The 22,244-nt window shown below is 37.1% G+C and overlaps 1 protein-coding gene across 27 annotated transcripts in view; it reads right to left on the reverse strand.

Annotated features, from left to right (window-relative positions):
* Window positions 1-22,244, reverse strand: part of adcy8 (adenylate cyclase 8 (brain)) — a 158,940-nt gene that overhangs the window by 45,335 nt on the left and 91,361 nt on the right. For 14 of the 27 annotated variants that reach the window (XM_073910864.1, XM_073910873.1, XM_073910886.1 and 11 more), the window contains 4 exon segments: window positions 20,963-21,090; window positions 17,396-17,554; window positions 13,944-14,214; window positions 2,717-2,914 (listed from right to left, as the gene is read on the reverse strand). In XM_073910864.1, the coding sequence (XP_073766965.1) occupies window positions 2,717-2,914; window positions 13,944-14,214; window positions 17,396-17,554; window positions 20,963-21,090 (756 nt within the window). 27 annotated transcript variants of the gene reach the window in all.

The raw sequence follows: 22,244 nt of genomic DNA on the forward strand, positions 1-22,244 counted from the left end.
AGGTCATTATCCTAAGTGTTGATTGGGATTTACTCTTTTTCTTTCTCCGAACTGGCTGAGAGGATCAGAAAAGACCTATTTTTGTTAAAACTTTTTCCATTCCGTTGGAAAATCCAGCTAGAATTGGTGGCAGAGGGTTTTTATTTGGTCAATTGTTTGCTTGGTTACACATTTTTTCCTCGGTATGCTGGTGCTTTGTTGAGGAGGTTTTCTATATCACCAGATATGAACATTATTAAGCATGTCTGGGGTAAGAGGAAAGAGGAGGCATAAAAGATGAATCCAAAGAATCTTGATGAACTCTGGGAGTCCTGTAAGAGCACTTTATTTGCCATTCCAGATGACTCTATTAATAAGTTATGTGAGTCATTGCAAAGATGTATGGATGCAGTTCTCCAAGCTCATGGAAGTCATACACAATAGTCATTCTTTTTCCATTGCATTATGACTTTATCTTCTATACTGTACCTTATTTCTGTTAATTGATAAGACTTTTGTCTAAGCAAAGTCAGACATTTACTGTCCTAATTAAATAATAAAAAAATCAGGGTATGATCATATTTTATTTTGGTAAAATAAGGGTATTCTAGAGGCCTTTGCCTTTCATATAAGACACTTCTGATGCCAAATGATCAACTAGAAGTCATGTTTTTACAGTTACATTTTGTTTCCTGTTTCAGATGACAAATCCACTAGAGAGCAGTGTCTAGATTTTTGCAAATCTGAAATACATAACTTATGGTACTTTTTTTTTGTCAATAAAGTGTCTCTGTAAACATAATAAGTGTAAAAAGGAAGACAAGTTGGTTGCATCATCCTGCTTGTAGCATTTATTTTACCTCAAAACTGCAGTCAGATGTACGTTTAATGTATGTTTTTGTGGTTTCACAAAAATGTAGGCTGAAGCAAGTATCACTAATGAGCCTTCAAACTAATTTCTGTAGACAGCAAAGTTTAAATATCATCTGGGTGGCAGATTTGAACAACAACTAGTTTGTAGTTCCACCTAACTTAAGTAATTTTCAAAGACTTTAAGCACCATTTATTCATTTATTTTCCTTCAGCTCAGCCCCTTTTTTTTTCAGGGGTTGCCACAGCGGTATGAACTGCCAACAGCACCATTTATCATTATTCATTATTCTGGTATTTCATATTTTACTAGAATATGAACATAATAGATAAAAACGCAAATTGATACAGAGAACAGAAGCTTTTGTTTCCAGCTCAGGCCTTTTTAGAAAAATAAAACGTTTCTACAGGTACATTTCATTGCATGTTTCAGACACTGTCTACATTTTTGCAAATCTGAAATACATTACTTATGGTATGTTTTGATGTATATTTCATTTGCATCTCCATTTATTTGGTGTTGTGCAAAGAACTGCACAAAAATGTGATTTTTTTTTTTTTCCATTTATGTCTGTAAATATAACTATTTTACCTCAAAACGGCAGTCAGATGTATGTTTAGTATGTTTTGTGGTAACACAAAAATGTAGGTTGAAGCATGTACTGAATCACTAATGAGCCTTCAAACCAATTTCTGTAGAGAGCAACGTTTAAATATCGTCTGGTTGGCAGATTTGAACAACAACTAAATGTTTAAGAGTGGCGTCAATAGGCAGAGTACAGTAGGAGTCTTTGGTGGCTGTTTAAAAGCATTCGACCACATGTGTCTACATCAGTGTTTCCCAACCCTGCTCCTAAAGGCACACTAACAGTACACATTTTCAACCTCTCCCTAATGGACTCTTTTCACAAGACTGTTGTGACATTTAACAGTCATCATAATCTTTAATGCTTGAAAGTTTAAAATATTTCGATTTTAAAAAAACTATGTACATTCATGTGTATTTATTTATATATTAAACAATCTTTGCATCAAATTACAAAAAGCAAATTACCTCATGTGTAAGGTGTTTCTAATGAAGCATCTATTGGTGTGGGACAGTAAATTTAATTTTGTTCTATCTTCTGGCTGCCGTAATCAGACTCACACTATTTTTGTCATTTTTTTTTAAAGTCTTGATAACACCATTGTAGAGTTTTTCTTTTATTATTTTAGCTAATAGGATTGCAAAAAAGGTATTGGTGTACTCTCCCATTCACTGCGCTCTACGTTTACCCAACTATGATGAGTTCCGCTACTGAGAAACCCAGAAATGTGAAAAGGGTCCATCAAGCACACCTAAATCAACCCATCAGATTATTAGAAGAGACTCCAAAACCTGCAATTAATGGGTCAGATAAGAGAGGCTTTCAAAGTATGTACTGTTGGTCTGCCTCCAGGAACAGGGCTGGGAAACACTTGTCTACATTATGAAAGCAATCCAATTGGATCTCTGGAAGTGTTTGAAAATGGAAATGCTCAAAACATTTACAGTAAGACTCCATTTATATTGCAAAACTGCCAACGAGCTAAAAGAAATGACCATCTTTGACCAACAAAAAAGCAGCCACCATTCTCCCCAAAAAAAAACAAAAACAGCTGGACGACCTTAGCTTGATTTCTGAGATGGGATATAGTAATTGAGAGCATTTTAAACCACTGCGTGAGCTCTGAGAGGTATCGATTGGCATCACTGGCACAAAATGTCCTTTAGTTTACTCATGACAAAAACACCCTCTCGCCTCCTTCTCCTGCACCTCAAAACTTAAAGAGGAGAGAGTGCGAGAGAGAGAGGGGACAGGACGGCTGGAAGATGGGAGCAGGCTACCTTGTGCTCCAGCAGTGCTTCTCTAAAGGTGAGAGAGAAGGGGGAGATATGTTCTTGGCGGAGCTTGTCCCCGCTGCGCAGGGCGATGGTGCTCTGCATGCGAGCGTTAATTTCCTGTGAGCCGGCGCGCACATGCAGGGCTTGAGCCAGGTGGTTGGGGAGCAGGTTAATGGAGTGACGTGTGAGCGCAGCCAGAGTCTACAGAGGAAAAGCACATGCAGCGCCCATGAGTCTAAGAGTGTGTGTGTGTGTGTGTTTGTTGTGTGTGTGTGTGTGTGTGTGTGTGTGCATCTGTTCATTCAAGAGCTCTGCACAACATGAATGTATGAAAATCAAAGACTGCACAACACACATGCATGTTTACTTAGATAAATGAGGACAAACTACAGACTTTTTAAACATAATTAACCCGCAGTCTACTCCCGCAAGAAAACATTTGCATTATTTAATCATTTATGAACTGCCGAATGTCCCAAAAGGAGCTTTTTTGCCAGATTTAGTTCACTTCTAATGACAATTTTGTCCCTAAATGACAGCTAAGCACACACACACACACACACACACACACACACACACACACACACACACACACACACACACACACACACACATAACATGATTATTTTTTATTTTTTGTACAGGGGATGCTCTGGACTGTAAGTAATAGGCTTTTCTAACTGCCTACAGCTCAGGCCATCTTTTAGAGTGGATATACAGTAAAAATAAAATATATTAAAATCTACACACCCATGTCTAATTCTCTTGCCTTAATGCCGAAAGCTGGACCTTTCATATTAGATATTTTAAGGATCTTAATATGCTGCTGCAAGCTGAAAAGTTATTTAACTAAATTAACCAAAAATGCAACCAAAATGAACAAAAATGCCCGATAAATTGGGCAGAAACATGACTCAAGAAAGATCATACGCATTAACGCTTTATATAACCTGCAATGGTTCACAATGTTAAGCAGAAGAAATTGTACTTTACATCCACAGCACATATTATACACTGACTACGTTTACATGAACAACAGTAATGGAATTATTTGCCTTAATCTGAATAAGACAATAATATGATTAAAGTGTTTACATGAGTTACTGTTTGAATGTTCCTGTCATGATCCCATGTTTTACGTGTGATCCCATGTACAGCCGTGTGTGTACTAGGCATGGGCCGGTATACGATTCTGACGGTATGATAACCTTGGATTAAAATACTGCTCTAAAATACATTCTTTTTAAAATGTCTGGGTAAAAAATAAAAACTTTTTTCCCCTTTGAACACAATATATTTTATTTTGAGAAACATTTAAAATATTTTGGAATCGTAAACATGTTAGGCCAAATGAACTATTGACTTCTGCTGTCTTCATTTGTTTCAAAAACAGATTTCTTTACAATTAAAAATGTTGTCTTTTCCGCTGTAGATACTGTTGTCCTAAAAACACAAACAAAAACAAAAAGAAAAAAACATTTAACAATCATACATATACCTTGGGAATGGTTTAGCAGAAAATTTTGACGGTTTTAAAACCTTGACTTTTCCAAACTGCGGTATACCTTGAAAGCGGTTATTGTCCTATGCTTAGTGTGTACAGATTATCCTGTTGCAAATTGTGGCAAAAAATTCTACACAATGGTAATAGTTTAATTGCGGTGTCGACCTTAATTGGATTCAATTAATCAAAAACCGCTGTTTAAATGGTGGACTCTTAATCAGAGTATTGTCTAAGGGTGCTACCAAGACTTTTGCTTTGGAACCTGGCGTGTTTCCCCAGTAAGCGTGGTTCATTTAGCAAATGTGAATCCAGCATTTGTGCTCTGATCCTTGCCAAAACAATCGGGCCGAGATTGCCTAAATGAGATGGTCTCGGCCCGATTGAAACGAACTCTTAACTGAATCAACTGTAGTGAGAAAGCAATACGATCCAACAAATTAACTGACCAGCACTATCACAGTGTATTATGGGTATGTAATAGGCATATATGGCTACATTATATGAAGAATAAATTATGAGTAGGGCAGGATGTCATTCCTACTGGTTATTGTGTGCTTTATGTTTAATACGATTTAAATATAATGTAACGCTTAGCTATAAAGCATAATTCTAGCTAACTGTTATGCATGAGAAAGTCTTACCTCTGATTTGTAGTTGGTGATGATGTCTGTGGGTGTCACCATTTAAAATTAAAGTGCAGCTTTAAACTTATGATGTCTTATTGCTCACAGTCATAAATTTAAATTACTGTATGTTAAGGACGCATGACAGCTGAACGGGACTCTGAAAAATAAACCGACATTCTGAGGAGAGTTCACTCTCACAAGACTTGTTCTTACTATTTTGATCCATTTAGAAACTTTGCTGTGTGAAAGCGAACCGAACCAAGAACATAAATAAACACTGCAACAATTTTAATCCCGGTTTCAGAACAAAACAATCGATCTACAAGTGTGAATGCACCCTTAATCGTATTAAAATAGGAGTATTTGTCTCCAGCTAAACGTACTCATTGAAAACTGGGTCATATAAGCAGTTTGGAGAATAGAAATAAATGTGACTTGATACAAGCTGACATAAGATTTTGACAACAAATATTTGAGAGGTTTACATGAAGAAAGGGGTTAAATAAAGATATCACTAGTATTACACCACCCAACAAGATGAATTTAATGAGAAATGGCATGAGCAGGACCTGGCTAAGTTCAGGCCACTCGACAAAACCAGATGACTGCACAAGAAAACAGAGGAAGACTGAAAAAAAAAAAAAAAAAAAAAAAAAAAAAAAAATATATATATATATATATATATATATATATATATATATATATATATATATATATATATATATATGTTTACACAAGTATCTCAATTGACTGAAAAAAAACTTTGCATAGAAAGCAACATCCAACAAACCCAAAAAAGCACTGATTAGACACCAATACCCACAATACCAAACAAACTCGCACACTTTCAAACAGTACATGTAGTGTGGAAATAGACTAATTCCACTGTCGAACTAGCTAATTTTGCAGATTAGTCATGTCACCTTTGTGTAAATGTGACAGACATTCAAACAGAGGAGAGCAAAATGTTAGAAAACAAGAGCATTAAATTAGCATGTTGCTAAGCTAATAACTTAACGCTGAGACAACACACACAAGTATTTGAAACAGCAATTAATGTCAATTTCTGATCTTTTATGTATTCCTTGAAAGGTTGCTTTGCCAATTCATAAAATAAAAATATAAATGCCTACTTTAAACCAGAAGCAACAAACCTTTCTGTAGCGTAGCACTAGCACTGTCAAAGGCTGTTTACATAGAAGAATGAGAGAAGACCTCCATGTTTGTGGTTCAGCAAACACATTTCAGTGCAGCAAACCCAGTAATAGCCATGTACTGTATGTCACATATGTGAACTGGATGTAAAATTAAAGCTTTTTTGCTCTCCATCATAGCCCAGGCATGAGTTGTACTGTATTTGAGCGTATTTATCAGCGTAAATGTCAGCACAGGGGTAGAGGTCACATGGAAGGATGACTAGCTGAGCATATGGCTTAAACAAGGTCTGACACAGACGTTTGATTTTGTTTTGACCGTTGAAAGTATCCATAAAGAGGACCATCATCTGTGCCGTGAGCTGAGGCTGCGGTCACTGTAAGCCGTGAGTCATATTGGAGAAACACTAGAATTATAAAACTCGCTCTCAGTGGACTATTTGCACAGAACTGTGCTTTATATATTAATAATAGAAATATACAATCACCAGCCACTTTATTAGGTACACCTTATTAGTATTCCTCAGAGATTTTGGTCTATATTGACATGATAGCATCAAGCAGTAATTGGTCGGCTGTACATCCATGATGCTAATCACCCATTCCACCACTTCCCAAAGGTGCTCTATTGGATTAAGATATGGTGACTGTGGAGGCTTTTTGAGTGCAGTTACTCATTGTCATGTTCAAGAAACCAGTCTGAGATGATTTGTGCTTTATGGCATGGCACGTTACCCTGCTGGAAGTAGCCATCAGAAGATGTTGACGCCAAATTCTGAATCTACTATCCAAAAGTTGCAGCAGAAATCGAGACTCATCAGACCAGCCTGCGTGAATTGTAGCCTCAGTTTCCTGTTCTAGCCCATCTGGCACCAACAACCTGGTTCAAGGTCACTTCAATCACCTTTCTTCCCTATTCTGATGCTTGGTTTGAATTGCAGCAGATTGTTTTGCATTTAGGTTGCTGCCATGTGAATAGCTGATTAGAAATTTGCGTTAACAAGCAGTTGGACAGAAGTACCCAATAAAGTGGCCAGCGAGTGTATAATGGCCAACAAAAGTATTCTGGCATTTAAGTTATTGTTCAGTCTAAAATTGGTTGTTTATTTATGATTTAGGCCAATTAAGTGGACTTTAGGTTACTTTATTCTTTAGTGTAAGTGTGTGTGTGTGTTGACAGGTGCATGAGAGCCATGTAACATAACATCCATGACCTCAAATAATCAGAATTTGTTTATTCAAAAGTGCTGACTTTGGTTTCAACAAATCCTAATCTTTTGATTTATCATCACCTTGGTATTATAAGGTTCTGTCTGTGTTCTGATTGATTTTGAGATATTAAACTTCAAAGTTTTTGCATTCCATATAGCAAACAGTATGTGTGTAACTTTTTTTTTTAATAAAAAGTCTTAAAATATAAACAACTTATATCAAACATCCTATAATGTAAATAAGTTGTCATTTAATAAGAATATGTCAGTAACTCAATGTTTACAAAAATGTCAGATAGAACGCTATAATTCTAAGGTAACAACATCTTAAGGACCAAATCATCATTTTGTCACACTAAAGAATAGGTCTCAAACTCAATTCCTGGAGGAATTCCAGCTCTGCAAAGTTTTGCCCCAACTCTAATCAAACACAGCTGATCCAACTAATCAAGGTGTTCAAAACTATGACACACTACTAGATCAGCTGTGTTTGATTAGGGTTGGAGCAAAGCTGTGCAGAGCTGTGGCCATCCAGGCATTGAGTTTGAGACCTATGTACTTAAGAAAAGGGTAATGTGTGCTAAATTGACAGCGTTGATGTAAAATTAATATATTACATTTTAAAATATATTCAATTAAAAATTATAATAATTCACACAACTGCTGTTGTGTACTCATTATTTATTGTTTTAGCCTTAATGAGCTTAATGCAGGCCCGGATTGGCTAATCGGGAGGACCGGGAGAATTCCCAGTGGGCCGGTCAGTTTTTTGACCGCGAGGGCTGGTGTTCCTAGCTCCAGAATCTGTTGCTTTCAGCAATCACAATTTTTTAAAATAATTTATTTATTTACTTGACCACAGCCTTCTTATTCATTATTTTACCGCAGCTCTGCTCTTTTTATCTATTTTCTCATAGCCTCGTGAGCAAGATGCAGCCTGCAGGTTAATGATGATATAACTAGATAAGTCACCATTCAATGTACAGCTGTTGTAGCACAGTGGTTAGCACGTTAGGTTATGACCCCACCAACCCGGGTTCGGACCTCGTCTGAGGGAAAATTTTTTTTTTCATTTTTATTGTTAAGACATGTAATACTATAAGGGTTGTTGAACATTTGAAGTTCTAAAGCAGCTGTTTTCTCAAAAAAAGATGTGATAGTGTAATTAGAAACTGAATTGAAAATGACCTTATTTTAATATAGTCAGTGGTGAACAGAGGTGGGCCGGTCTAAGGCTTGAAACCCAGGGCTGAAAAAGAGTCCCACTCCGGCCCTGGCTTAATGGTAATGTTTTATAGAGTCATGAGCCTTCACATAATTTAAATTTATCAACCTCAAGCTTGTCTCCAACAAGCAAAAATAGTTCCTTCGCTCCAACCCGGATGCATTTTTAAAAGATGAAACATTTGCTAAACATATTCCTTCAAGCATGTACATCCCAGTAGCTCAGCCGTTAACCAGAATAATAACTGGATTGAATCTGAAATATCTGGGTGGAGCAGAGAAGACAGAAGAGATTCGGGGAGTAGATGTCAGAGAATAATTTTGAGAGCTCTTCTTTAATCCTGAAGGTGGAGGAGTAAAGCTTTTGAGAGCTCAGGCGCTTTTCAGAGCAATGAAGCATCCGGTAAGGGTTTGTAATAGTGTAGTCAGACAAGTCATGAGTCAAGGATACTACAATAAAGGAAGAGATGTACACTTCCTTCTGACAAGAGTACGGCTGGACCATTATGAAAGGACTCTATTAAACAAAGGGCTTGTTAGATCTGCATTCACAACTGACTTCCTGATCGGTTGATCTGTTCAAAATGTAGATTTATGTCTTTATCTGCATTCATTTATTGATTTCTGAAGGCAGCCATGCAGGTTTTTTGGCTGGTCGATACAAAATGCTTTCTCATATATAAAGGATGAGGCCCATGTTAAACACCTGAGGAAATACTCTCAGGTTGCAGTGATTATATGCATGTGTGTGTGTGTTTCTGAAGTCGCTTTAAAGTTTTAGACCGCACACAAAAAACAAGAACTAAGACACTAAATCCATTAACAGAACCACCCTTCGGCACAACACAAACACACCCAAACACCCACTAAAACACACTCACTCACTCACACACGCTGTGGCTGCAATGCGTCACTGAGGACAAAGCCTGAACAGAGAGACGGAGAAGAGAGAGGGAGAGGATGTGAGATAAAGGAGAAGAAAAGAACAGCAGATGAAAGAGAGGAGGAGGAGAGAGAGGGAGGGATAAACGGAGCGTGAAGGAGAAAAAGAATCCTGTTACAGCCTTACAGACATTCCTGTTGTCATGGAGACCGGCCCTATAATCTTACATATGCACATGAACATGTCAGCATACTTCAGTTCGAACATATCTAGAACAGCTGAGACACGCACACACACATATACACACACACAGAGATGTCTAATCAACGTGAAAGCTTGTGCTCTCAGCTGATGTGTAATTGGCTGGTCGCCCTGCCAGTCATACAGTGAGAGCTCTTTGATGTGTTAAGATGACTGCATGACAAAGGCAACAAAAGCGCCGCATTAATCAAAGACAACATTCCCTTATGTTAACCACGTCACCATAGCAACAGCCTGGCAACTCGGCCCACACCAAGAGAGTTCTGCATCATAATCAGCAGCACATGCCACGAAAACCTTCTAGAACATTGTTCTGAGCCTTTCGGACCAGAGAACCCTCAGAGCACAGTGCCCATCCCATGACCTCGAAAAACACTATTTCCATCTTACAGCCTTGAAAAACCACTGCAACACTATGTCGGCCCGCAAAAAACTTGAAAGCCCACTAAAACACTATCCCCACATTACAGCTTTGAAAACTCACTGGAGCATGATTCTCAAATAGCACAGACTTGAACACTCAATAGAACACAATTCCAGAACTTGACCTTAAAACCCCGCTAGGACAGTATTCTTGCCCTACAGCCTCTGAAAACTTATTAGAACATTATTTACTCCCTATAACCTTGAAACCACACTGGGGCACTATTCTTGCCCTACAGCCTCTGAAAACTCACTAGAACATTTTTCACTCCCTAAAACCTTGAAACCACACTGGGTGTCTACGTATTCTTGCCCTACAGCCTCTGAAAACTCACTAGAAAATGCCTAAAACCTTGAAACCACACTAGGGCTCTACGTATTCTTGCCCTACAGCCTTTGAAAACTCACTAGAACATCCCTTAAACCTTAAAACCACACTAGGGCAGTATTCTTGCCATACAGCCTTTAAAAACTCACATTAGGACAGTACTCATGCTCCACAGCCTTTGAAAACTCCCTAGAACATTATATACCCCTAAAACCTTGAAACCACACTAGTTCACTATTCTTGCCCTACATCATAGGATTCGAACTCAATTCTTGAAGGGTTGCAGCTCTGTGCAGTTTTGCTTCAACCCTTATCAAATACAGCTGATCCAGTAGTGTCTAGTCTTGAACACCTTGATTAGTTGGATCAGCTGTGTTTGATTAATGTTGGAGCAAAACTGTGCAGAGCTGCGGCCCTTCCGGAATTGAGTTTGAGACCTACCACATGACCTACAGGCTTTAAAAAAAAAATCACTAGAATATTTTTTACCCCTCAAACCTTGAAACCACACCAGGGCAGTATTCTTGCCCTACAGCCTTTAAAAAAACTCACTAGAACAATTTTCTACCAACAAAACCTTAAAACCACACTTGAGCACTATTCTTTCCCAACAGCCTTTGAAAACACGCTAGAACATCCCTTAAACCTTGAAACCACACTAGGACAGTATTCATGCCCTACAGCCTTTGAAAACTCACTAGAACATTTTCATACTCCTAAAACCTTGAAACGACACTAGGGACTATTCTTGCCCCAAAGCATAGGTCTCAAACTCATGAACATTAGAACATTATTCACTCCCTAAAACCTTGAAACCACACTAGAGCAGTATTCTTGCTCTATAGCCTTTGAAAACTCATTCGAATGATTTTCTATCCCTAAAACCTTGAAACCCCACATGGCCAGTATTCTTTCCCTACAGCATTTGAAAACTCACTAGAACATTTCTCTATCCCTAAAATTTAAAACCACACTACACTAAAAAAAAATTATTCAAATTCCTTAGATTTACTAAATTTTTTTACGCCAAGTTGAACATTATTCAATTTAATTTGTTTGTTTAAATTCAACACAAATAAATTGTTTGCAACAGTTCTGCATGCAACACTTTTTTATTCTATCCCTAAAACCTTAAAACTACAGAAGGGCACTATTCCTAAATCACAGCCTTGAGAACTCACCATAACACTTTTCCTGCCCTTGAAACCCAACTAGGACAAGGCTTCAGGGCAGGAAAAGTGTTCTATTGAACTTTCAAAAACTGTGTTAGTTGGGAATAGTGTCCTTGTGAATTTTTCCTGGGACAGCCTTGAAAAGCCCTATATTACCCTACATTCCTTAAAACCCACTTGAACACTTTTGCTGTCTTACAGCTACAATGTGAATACTCTTTAAAACATGTGCCCTTTCTTATAACCTTGAGAATCAGGTAAGATACAGTTTGAAAATCAACTTAATAATCTTAATAATAAGCACATTGGACTTTCAATGTTCTCCAGCCATCAATGCCTAGACTGCAGCTCTGCAAAGCAAGTTTGGCCAGAGAAGAAATGATCGTTCTCAACTGAGCCTGTTTTATCTAGAGTTTTTTTTTTTTTTTTCTTAACTTTTGTCAATTGGAAAAGTTTTATTCCTCGCTGTTGTCGCCACTGGCTTGCTTGGTTTGGGACTTGTGGAGCTGCACATCAATTAATTTGTTCTGTTTGGACATTCAGCAGTGAAATTTAAACCACACTGAACTACACTGAACTTCAACTCTGAAAACTGGACTGACAGTTTCAATTTACTACAACTTCAGTGTTATGCTGCTTTGACACAATCTGCATTGTAAAAGTGCTGTAGAAATAAACATGGTATGAATTAAATAAACTCATTAACAGCCATTAGAACCCTCTAGAACATGCTTTAGCATCTACACTTTGATAATCCACTCTTATTTCCTTGTTATAGTCAAGTAGCCTTGTAGTTGAAGAAATATTCTACAGACAGAAAGTACAGTCAAGTATGACAACCTTCAAGAAGACAAATCCCATACTACAAACCTGAGAACTAACAAGAGCAATATCGGTCAGCGTTGTTCACAATGTTGTTTCTGAGCTCACAAACTCCTTATCCATCCACAAACTGTAAGAACTAGGACACTGTATTTCACCAACGAGAACTCACTGTAACTGGAGTTTCATTCCTATAGTCCCACTTGAATGTAGTTCCTACTTGTTGAGAAGTCCACAGCATACAGCCCTCACCTTAAAACTTACCACTAAGTCTTTGCCTTACAATTAGGCACACCAACAGTACACACTTTCAACCTCTTCCTAATCAAACACACTTGAATTAACTCATTAGAACATCAGAACAGACTCCAAAAGCTGAAGTTGCTGAGACATCCAAAATATGCACATATGTAAATATGTTGATGTGCCACCTGGAACAGGGTTGAGAAACACTGCTCTACAGGATATTCCGCAATTATTTCAGTTATAAGGGATTGTATATGTTTTAGATATGTGGGGATTGAACGCTGTTCAAGAACCATGTCCACTTCTAACAGTCCACTAGAACTTTTAAAAGAAATGTTCTACAGTACACAAAGTCATACAGGGATCTATAGAGTTTTGCTTATACACCATTTTTCAATGTGTTACATTAACAACTAGGAAAAGTGTTTCCAAAACCTTCACTTCATAAACAGCGCTGTCAGAGAACAGGTTCATATTTAAGCCATCCTTGCAAAGCCACTGGGATTGAATAGTTGTCATAATCTCAAGTTTAGTCTGTGAAGAATATCACAAATTCTTAAACATAAAGTCAAGAATAACAGTTAGGTGCAATTCATATAAAACTGCAATAGACACAAGTGGAATCAATGTTTGTTTACATAGGAAACCCATGAAAAGAGGGGAATGCAAAAGAAGATTCACCAAGATTGACATAGCTTTAGCCATATTTTAGTCTTCGGAATTCATTGGATCTTTAGTCTAATTTCAGTTGAATAAATGTAATAAAAAAAATTCAATTTAAACCACTCTAGATGTAGTTAACTAAAACCTAACTAGTTTCATAATATATTCATACAACATACTATTAGTCTCTGCTAATGAGCTAATGATCTGATTCAGGTGTGTTTGATTAAGGAGACATGGAAAATAGGCAGAGCTGTTGGTCCACCAGAAACGTGGTTGAGAAACACTGCTATACACCAGCCCTTGTTGCAATTGGTCATTACTTCTAGTTCAGGAATGCTTTAGAAAAACTTAAGAACCATTATTCCTGATTCAATGGTGGAAGTTGAAATACAAAGATCCAATTCTATGTTTAGATGTCTAATAAACAAAACATTGATTACATACATGCGCCCTTATAGACAAACCACTTTATTAGTTACAAAACACAGACACACAAACCATCCAGAACAAACCAAACATAAAACGCAGGAGTAGCATGAAAGAAAATGGAGAGATGTGGAAATAGATCAGGAGCCCAGACTGAACTGTAAGACAGGTGCAGTAAACAGATACCGAGCTCCATTTGCCTGCTGTGTTTGTGAATCACTGAGGTTGCTATAATGCGTGCCTGTTTGTGTGTGGTTGTTTGCTGGTGTGTGCATGGCACTCACATTCTGCTTGCCCACTATGTTATGGAAGGGAAGTTCAGGGCTCCACGTTCCCTCTGTGAAGGAAGTGTTGGAGGTCCTGTGATCTGATTGGTTGGTGGAGTCTCTCATGATGTCCTCGGGTAGTGTAAGCAAGCTCTCCTCCGGCTGCTTGATCAGAAAGGTCTCGATGTTATGCCTGCGCAGGAAGTCATTACGGTCCTTACCATGACCCTCCTCCACCTCGTAATCTCCGTTCAGACAGTCGAGAGCCGCTTTAGAGATGTGGATCCTCCTAAAGGGGCCAAAATTAACAACAGATTCATCTCGAACATCCACAACGTGACACCTTTTTCGAAATTAAAATAAACAAAAGCTTAATTAATTTTTTTACCCACATCATTACACAAGGAAGGTGGGGAGGGGGATAAATTCTCTATTTTCCATCAACAGATAATCCTACTGCACTTCCTTCCTTTACTTTTTAATCAGCAAATGTGCATTTTCCACCAGGATGAATTGTACTGAACTAGTGAATGGTGCATTTTTTGGGTTTGCTTTTCCACAGGCTAGGGAGCGGCCACATCTTTACCCAAATGCAAATGTGGAAGCACCAAAAACAAACACAATATCAACAATGGTAGTGTTCTGTTGCCGTCTAAACCTTCATTGCAGTTAATTTTGATGGTAAGGTTTGATTTAGTTTTGTCTTTTGACCAAAACGACATAGCTTTAGCCATATTTTAGTCTTCGGAATTCATTGGATCTTTAGTCTAGTTTTAATTGAATTAATTTAATAAGATTTTCGCCAATTTAAACCATTCTAGATGTAGTTATCTAGTTTCATAATATATTCATACTATATATAGTCTCTTGAGGCATGAATACTTTCAGGTTTGACTGTAAAAACCAGTGTTTCTCAACCACGTTTCTGGAGGTCAATCAACACTGCATGTTTTGGACGTCCTTTTGTCTGTCTCCCCCATTACAGGTCTTCCAGTCTCTGCTAAAGAGCTGATGATCTGATTCAGGTGTGTTTTTTTAATTAGACATGAGCTGCATTTAAAGTATGTAGTATGCACATACTTTCATACTATATATAATGCTAAAATCAGTACGCTAGCTGGGTAGTATGTCTAAATTAATAAAACTCGAAAAACAGTATGCGAGAGGTACCTAGATGACTTACTACTTCTGGCAAGAATATGAAGTGCACATCCAATGCATGCTACACTATCCCATGATGCCCTGCGAGAGAATTCATGAACGGGAGTAAAGTGACACAACTGATGTGGGTAAGTCACGTGATCATGGCAAAATGTAGATGTAGTACATCCAAGTTCCATTCACACTACTCACATTTATACTATATCGAACATACTTTTCTAACGGTCGAGTAGTACGTTTAAATTCAAATGCAGTACCTACTGTGTAGTAGGCGATTTCGGACGCAGATATGGAAATGTGCAAAGCTGGTGGTCCTCCAGGAACGTGGTTGAGAAACACTGCTATACACCAGCCCTTGATAAAAGTGGTTATTACTTCTAGTTCAGGAATGTTTTGGGGATACTTGAGAACCATTATTTCTGGTTCAATGGTGGTGCTTTGGGAGTTGAAAGACAAAGATCTAATTCTATGTTTAGATGTCTATTTAACAAAATTGCTTAGTGGGTATGCTCTGGCACTGAACCAGAATTGGTTGACAGGTATGGTCAGAGGAAGTGTTATCATGACCAAAAAACCAAAAAGAATCTTTTTTCTGCCATTTCCGAGTTAGCAGCTAAAAATAATATTAAACAGGATGTTATTCTCGTTTGCAATCTTCATCTTTGCAATAAATAATGAACTGCTTGAATATGTTTTTCTCGATGGATTCTTCAACTAAACAAAGTTGCTTTAAGGCAAGTCCTATCACTCAGTGGCCATCTTTGAAACACCTCTCAGGCAGTATGCTCGGGCATTTTGTTTGAATGGGGAAACAAACAATTCTCCAAAATTGTTTGCCAAGCTTACGATTCAATTTCACCAATATAATTAAACAATGATTGTCTTTTTAGCTTAATTTTAAAATGTTTGAAATCACATAAAATCTACAAAAACTCATGTTTGGTCCGAACCCCTCCCCCAGAGAATAATCAGTCTGTAGTGGTCAATGATTGGCTCTTATACTAACTTATACTATAAACATTACACTTTTCCCCATTCAAAACTATACGAGTGACATGTCTTGTGCATTCAATAGTCTTTGATCTAACCTAAATATGGTGAGTTGCACAATCAGGTTGGACTCACCAAAATTTAAATGATAATGTAAAAATAGATTCACAAAAGCCATAAAATTCCATAGATATGTGCAATAGATATCGCATATGGACCCTGAGGATGTGTCAATACCGCTGCCATATTTGTACAGTGCTCCCAGGACAAATGTTATTCAACTGCACTAGCGAAGACCAAAGTCAATATGAAGATGCTGGACTTTTGCGATGCAAACAGGTGTAGTAACAAGAAAACAAAGAAAACAAAGCATAAAGGCAGAACATTTCATAAGTAAGATTTAGTTTTTTACGATTTTGTATGTTTCAAACTTTTGTGCTCAACAAGTAACGTTATTGATGAAAATACAGTCACCTACTGCACTGACCATAAGGCAAAGTGGCACCAACTTGCACTAAATTCCAGGCTTATGCTTGTTTTGTTGAGTAAAATCAACAAACAATGCAAATTAAATACGACAAGATGCTACGATGCCAGAAACTTTTATTTTTTGTCAGCTAAGTGAAGTAACGGCTAGTTTTTGAAATAACTTTTAAGGGTGCCTGATAGCATAACAATGACTGCGGCTCAATGTTATAGACCATTTAGATCACAAAGGTGGATGTACACATTGGGACGCAGGGATATTGATGGTTCAAATGAATCATTCATAACGGAGATTAATTCATAAATTAATTCACTTCAAATGAGAAGTGAAAGCAAGGGAGGGGTGTGTTTCAGGATATGGATTAGATCAAATTTAACAGGGAGGGAGAATAATACATTTTCATACACACAAACACATGCTATTTGTCGGCAATGCCCGTATATATATATATATATATATATATATATATATATATATATATATATATATATATATATATATATATATATATATATATATATATACTGCCACATTCATTTCAAAGGAGCACTACCCTGTATCAAAATGGCAGCTCTATTGATGCATTCTTTCCAATAGACAACAATAGCATAGGCGACGCCTAACGTATATATCTATGATGAAATTCAATAGCAACACAATGTCCTCCATTGTTGATAGTATGTTTGTCTCCAGCCTGTGGAAAAGCAATGGGCTATTTAGAAGACTTGTCTGTCATACCAACTCCATTCAAGCAATAGCACTAGCTCTGAATAGCACCTGGTTCATGAGGGTGGAAAATGTGTAAATGAGAGATTGCATCAGTGTGTCTTACCCAGGTATTCCCCCCGACTCCAGTTTGTTGGCTATGTCCACATCCCAAGACCACACGTCAAACTGCCATTTCCGCAAACCAAGAACTCCGCACAGAACCGAGCCAGAGTGGATGCCAATGCGCATGTCTATGTCATGTTTTGTACGAGAGCGCACGTATCTGGACAAACAACAAACAGAAAAAGAGTCAGGACAGATGGTTAGCTGCAGTTCTCTAATGGTGTCACTAAACAACTGCAAAGTAGATTTACACTGGGACAACAACACTGGGTTTAAAGGGAGTTTAAATATACGCATCATACTATTACCCCAGACCTGAGTAACAGGCAGAAGTAAATGGCTGTTTATAAAAAGTGGAATCGAGGTCATACTGTCACTGCTCTGTGTGTGTGTTGAGCTGTAGTGTGAGTGCTGTGATATCTGACTGTTAGTGCAGCACACACACACACACCTGCTCAACAAGAGCCTCTCTTCTGCTATCTAGCCTCTATTAAGGGTCAACAGGACTCGTCCACAGGCCTCTCTCTCTCTGTCAATCACTATCTGACTATAGGCATACCATAGACTTAAAATAAATAAAATAAAGCTGTTATACTTATTATAGGCTAACCCAGGGGTGCTTAATCCTGTTCCTGGAGATCTACCTTCCTGCAGATTTCAGTTGCTACCCATATCAAACACACCTGCCTGTAATTATCAAGTGGTGTTCAGGTCCTAATTAATTGGTTCAGGTGTGTTTGATATGGGTAGCAACTGAAATCTGCAGGAAGGTAGATCTCCAAGAACAGGGTTGAGCACCCCTGGGCTAACCCAAATGTTACCCATGACATGAGGTAGATATTAATGCAAAGTGTCATTTTGTGTTTGTCTTTTCCCAATATGACTGTAGAAATTTGACTGTAGAAAAAAAAAAAAACATAAAAAATTATCCTTTGAAAGGAATAGTCCCGCCACCCTATTTGCTCCAGTTGACTGTTTAACACTGTGTTTATCAATGAGTCAGTGAGTTGAACTTTTGAATCTGAATCATTCAGTCTAGCTTTGTGAACTGGATCAGCCAATTCATTGACAATAAGGCCCCATTTACACAGTCAGGTCTTGATGCACAATTCCGATCTGATTATTTTTTGCCTGTCCATTTACACTTTCCTTTAATAGTGACCCAAATCCAATTCATGTGTTTACACATGCCATACAATTGACGATGTCACGCATGCGTAAAGGTGGGTTCTAGCATCTGCGCCACACTAGCCATGATAGAAGAAATTGTCTTGTTTTTAGCTCTGCGAAATATGCAAAGTGTAGTATAAGCAGTGAATGGTTTAGTCCAGATTTACCCCCACGCAGTTTATGTAATGGTATGGTCCTGATGTGTGTGTTATAGTTAAAGATGTAGCCTTTGCCTGTGTGCGCACTGGTGTTGGAGAGAATAAAGTTGTTCTATGTGTAGCCCGCAGTGCGTGTATTTATAGCGACAAAAAGCAAAAGTTACAATGTGAAGTTCGCCCAACTTTAAAATGATTTTGAGGTGGAGGAGTAGGGAAAGGGCCGTCATCGCAGCTTGCGCCTAAGGTTTATATGCTGTATGGTGTCCTCCACCATTCAGAGGAATTTGTGGGTACGAGAGACATCTCAGGTCTGGTGGGAGCAAATTGCGGCGAATGACCACTTTCCTCCTCCATGTTTCCTCTGTTGTTGTTGTTTACCGCGTCGGCATCTCCACACACGCTCTTCTTTCTATGTCATTAAACCGCAGAGAAGGACCACATTGCTGCAAGTTTAACGGTGTACCGAATGGAATGCCTCAATAAATCCGATCTGCCTGTTTACATGACAGTCGCATTGTCACATATGCGAATTATATTTGATTTAAAGGAGGCCTAAACGGACCTCTGAATATCTAAATGCATGCGTTTTTTCTTGTTAACACAGCCATAGAACAGATCTGATCTGTCACATATGAGCAAAAAATCGGAATTGGGTCACATTTAACTGGCAGGGTAAACAGGGCCTAAGTCACCAACCAGAGGTTATATCTGTCAATGAAGACCACTACAGTATGACGAATGTCATCTTAAGTGAAAATCAATGAATTACGACTTATAATAAAAGAAAAAGTAGTACTTTGAGATTTATATAGATCACTTATTTGTTTTTATTTGTCAATCTGAGGCTTAAAGTTCACTCAAAAATGAAAATATCCTCACCATTTGTTAAAGCACATTACTAAATGATTATAAACTTTTATGAACTTCTTTTTTTTCATTTGGACATAAAACAAGATATTCCAAATAAAAGTTTGGGAGAAAAACCCACTGACATCCATAGTAGAACCCAAAAATACCATCAAGTCTTTTCCCCAACATTCTTCTGTATTTCTTCCTTTGTGTTCAACAAAAGAAAGAAACTCAAAGACGTTGATGAGTAAATGATGACTTTTGAGTGAATTTCTTATGTTCCATGTAAAGAAAATGAAAATCTATGGAAGGACAGGAACATGGTTGCTGTCCTCATAATTGTCGCCTACAGCTTGCTCATAAAGGCACTTAACATTCATTAATATCATTGATTTGATGGCACTGAACTTGCTGAACAGCACTAGAACTTGTTCGATAATGAATGAACTAAACTGAATCAAAAATGATCTGACAGCAGCTGAATAATGACACTTGTCTAGTCGCAGTTGCTTATTGCTGTTTTGAAAACCTCAGTAAATGTGATTTTTAAAAATAAAGATGACTTGATGTGGCTTCATTTCATTTAGTAATTGATGTCTATAAAGTTTTTGGTTAACGTTCTAGTTTTTTGAGCACTGGACTATATAATCCATAATAATTTCATAAATAAATACATCCTTATTTTCTTATGTAAATGTGTGTAATTATATTTTTACTCAGTTTTTATATTATTTTCATAAATATTATTACATAACAAGTAACTGTTAATATAATTTATGTACAATACAGTTGATGAAGTAATATTTTCAGTGTTTCGGTGGATGTATTATGTGGGAGTGGTTTTAATTGGGTTTGCATTGTAAACAAGATTAAAAAATGTATTATATTTAAGTTAAATGTTATGTTTTTTGTTACTAGACTCTTTAAATTACTATGCATAAATCCACCATTTTTTTCTGCAGAGAAACAGCAAAAAGTTTCTTCTGATTCTGTCTGGCCCTGCTCATTTGTGTCTTTCTAAACCAATGTTTTCCAACCCTGTTCCTTGAAGCACACCAAAAATTTTGGATGTCTCCCTTATCTGACCCATTAACTTCAGAATTTGGAGTCTCTTCTAATGTTTTAATGAGTTGATTTAGGGGTGTTTGATTAGGAAGAGGTTGAAAATGTGTTTTGTTGGTGTGCCTTCAGAAACAGGGTTGGGAAACACTGCTCTAAACAATACAATTTGTCTGCAACCTGGACAGTAACCTAAGTAATTTTACATTCATGTTGGAATATAATGCTCATTTAAAAAACCTAGCTTTATTCAAGTGGGTTTGTATCTGTAAAATTGCACAAATCTGTGCATTTAAGCTAGCTACATCTAGCATGATTTGTTTTCCTATTACCTGATGGTTTTGATCATGCTGAGGCCCATCTCAACGCAGCAGTGAGCATGATCTGGCCGAGGCTCAGGAAGGCCAGAAACACAATAATAACAATCCCCCAGTATCTTGATCCTCAGACAATGATGCTCCTGAGGGGAAAAGAAGAAAGATGTCAAACCATAAACAGAATGACCAAATCAATCCCAATAAAACTCATTTTATTTATTCATAAAGTTAGATCAATGAAGGGATGGTTCAATATCAGGTGGTAAATGTCCAACAACTTCAAAATAGTTTCACTTTAAGCACAAATTGCACACTGTAACATTTAACCCTGTCAGTAGGGACAAAAGTATATGCTAGACAAATAATCAATCAGGGTTTCTGCAGGTTACATCAAGTCAAATTTAAGACTTTTAAAGACCCATTAAAGACCATTTTAAATAAAATTTTAGACTTATACAGGGCTAAACGCTCAGGATTTCTTTTTAAATGAAATTTGCTTTTTGCTTGCCACAAAAAAAAAAAAAAAAAAAAAAAAAAATATATATATATATATATATATATATATATATATATATATATATATATATATATATATATATATATATCAAAAAGTTGTTATTTTTTAGCCACCTGTCAAATTTTTTTCAACATCTTTTTAAACCGAATTTGTATAAATGGAAGATCATACAGTATAAAGGCATATATTGCCCTGTTATTGTCATGAGTAATTATGTAATTGTTTATAGTTTTCTTTACCTGATTAGGGAATTTAATGTATAGATTTTGTGATTGCAGACAAAAGACAGCTGTTGTGATTGTATCTCTTTGCATAAAAAAAAGAAGTTTTATTTAGATGGATTGTTGATAATTGGATGTGTGTTGGCCCGATTGGGTAGCTTTAGTTGAACAGAAAAAAATGATTTAAGACCTTTGACACAATATTTTTGTGACTTTTTTTAAGGCCTAATTGCCTAATTGAAATTTAGGACATTTTAAGACTTAAGACTCCACAGACACCCTGTAAAAAAACAATATATGGTAGATTTACTGGCTTTATTTGTGTTTATATTAAATATATATATGTCTTATATGCATATGTACTTGTTAATACGTACAGTAATTGCAAACATATTTGGTCCTTTATTGTTGCAAAAACTGTTAATAGTTTTTAATTTTCATTTTATCAATTCTATCAAATGTCAAACTTTCTGTGCAAAATGTAATTATGTAGAATTTACTTCTTATTATTGGCAACATGCATTGGTCTGATTAAACATCTAAACGAAAACACTGCAAA

This window comes from Danio rerio, chromosome 2 (assembly GCF_049306965.1).
Source record: "Danio rerio strain Tuebingen ecotype United States chromosome 2, GRCz12tu, whole genome shotgun sequence".
NCBI lineage: Eukaryota > Metazoa > Chordata > Actinopteri > Cypriniformes > Danionidae > Danio > Danio rerio.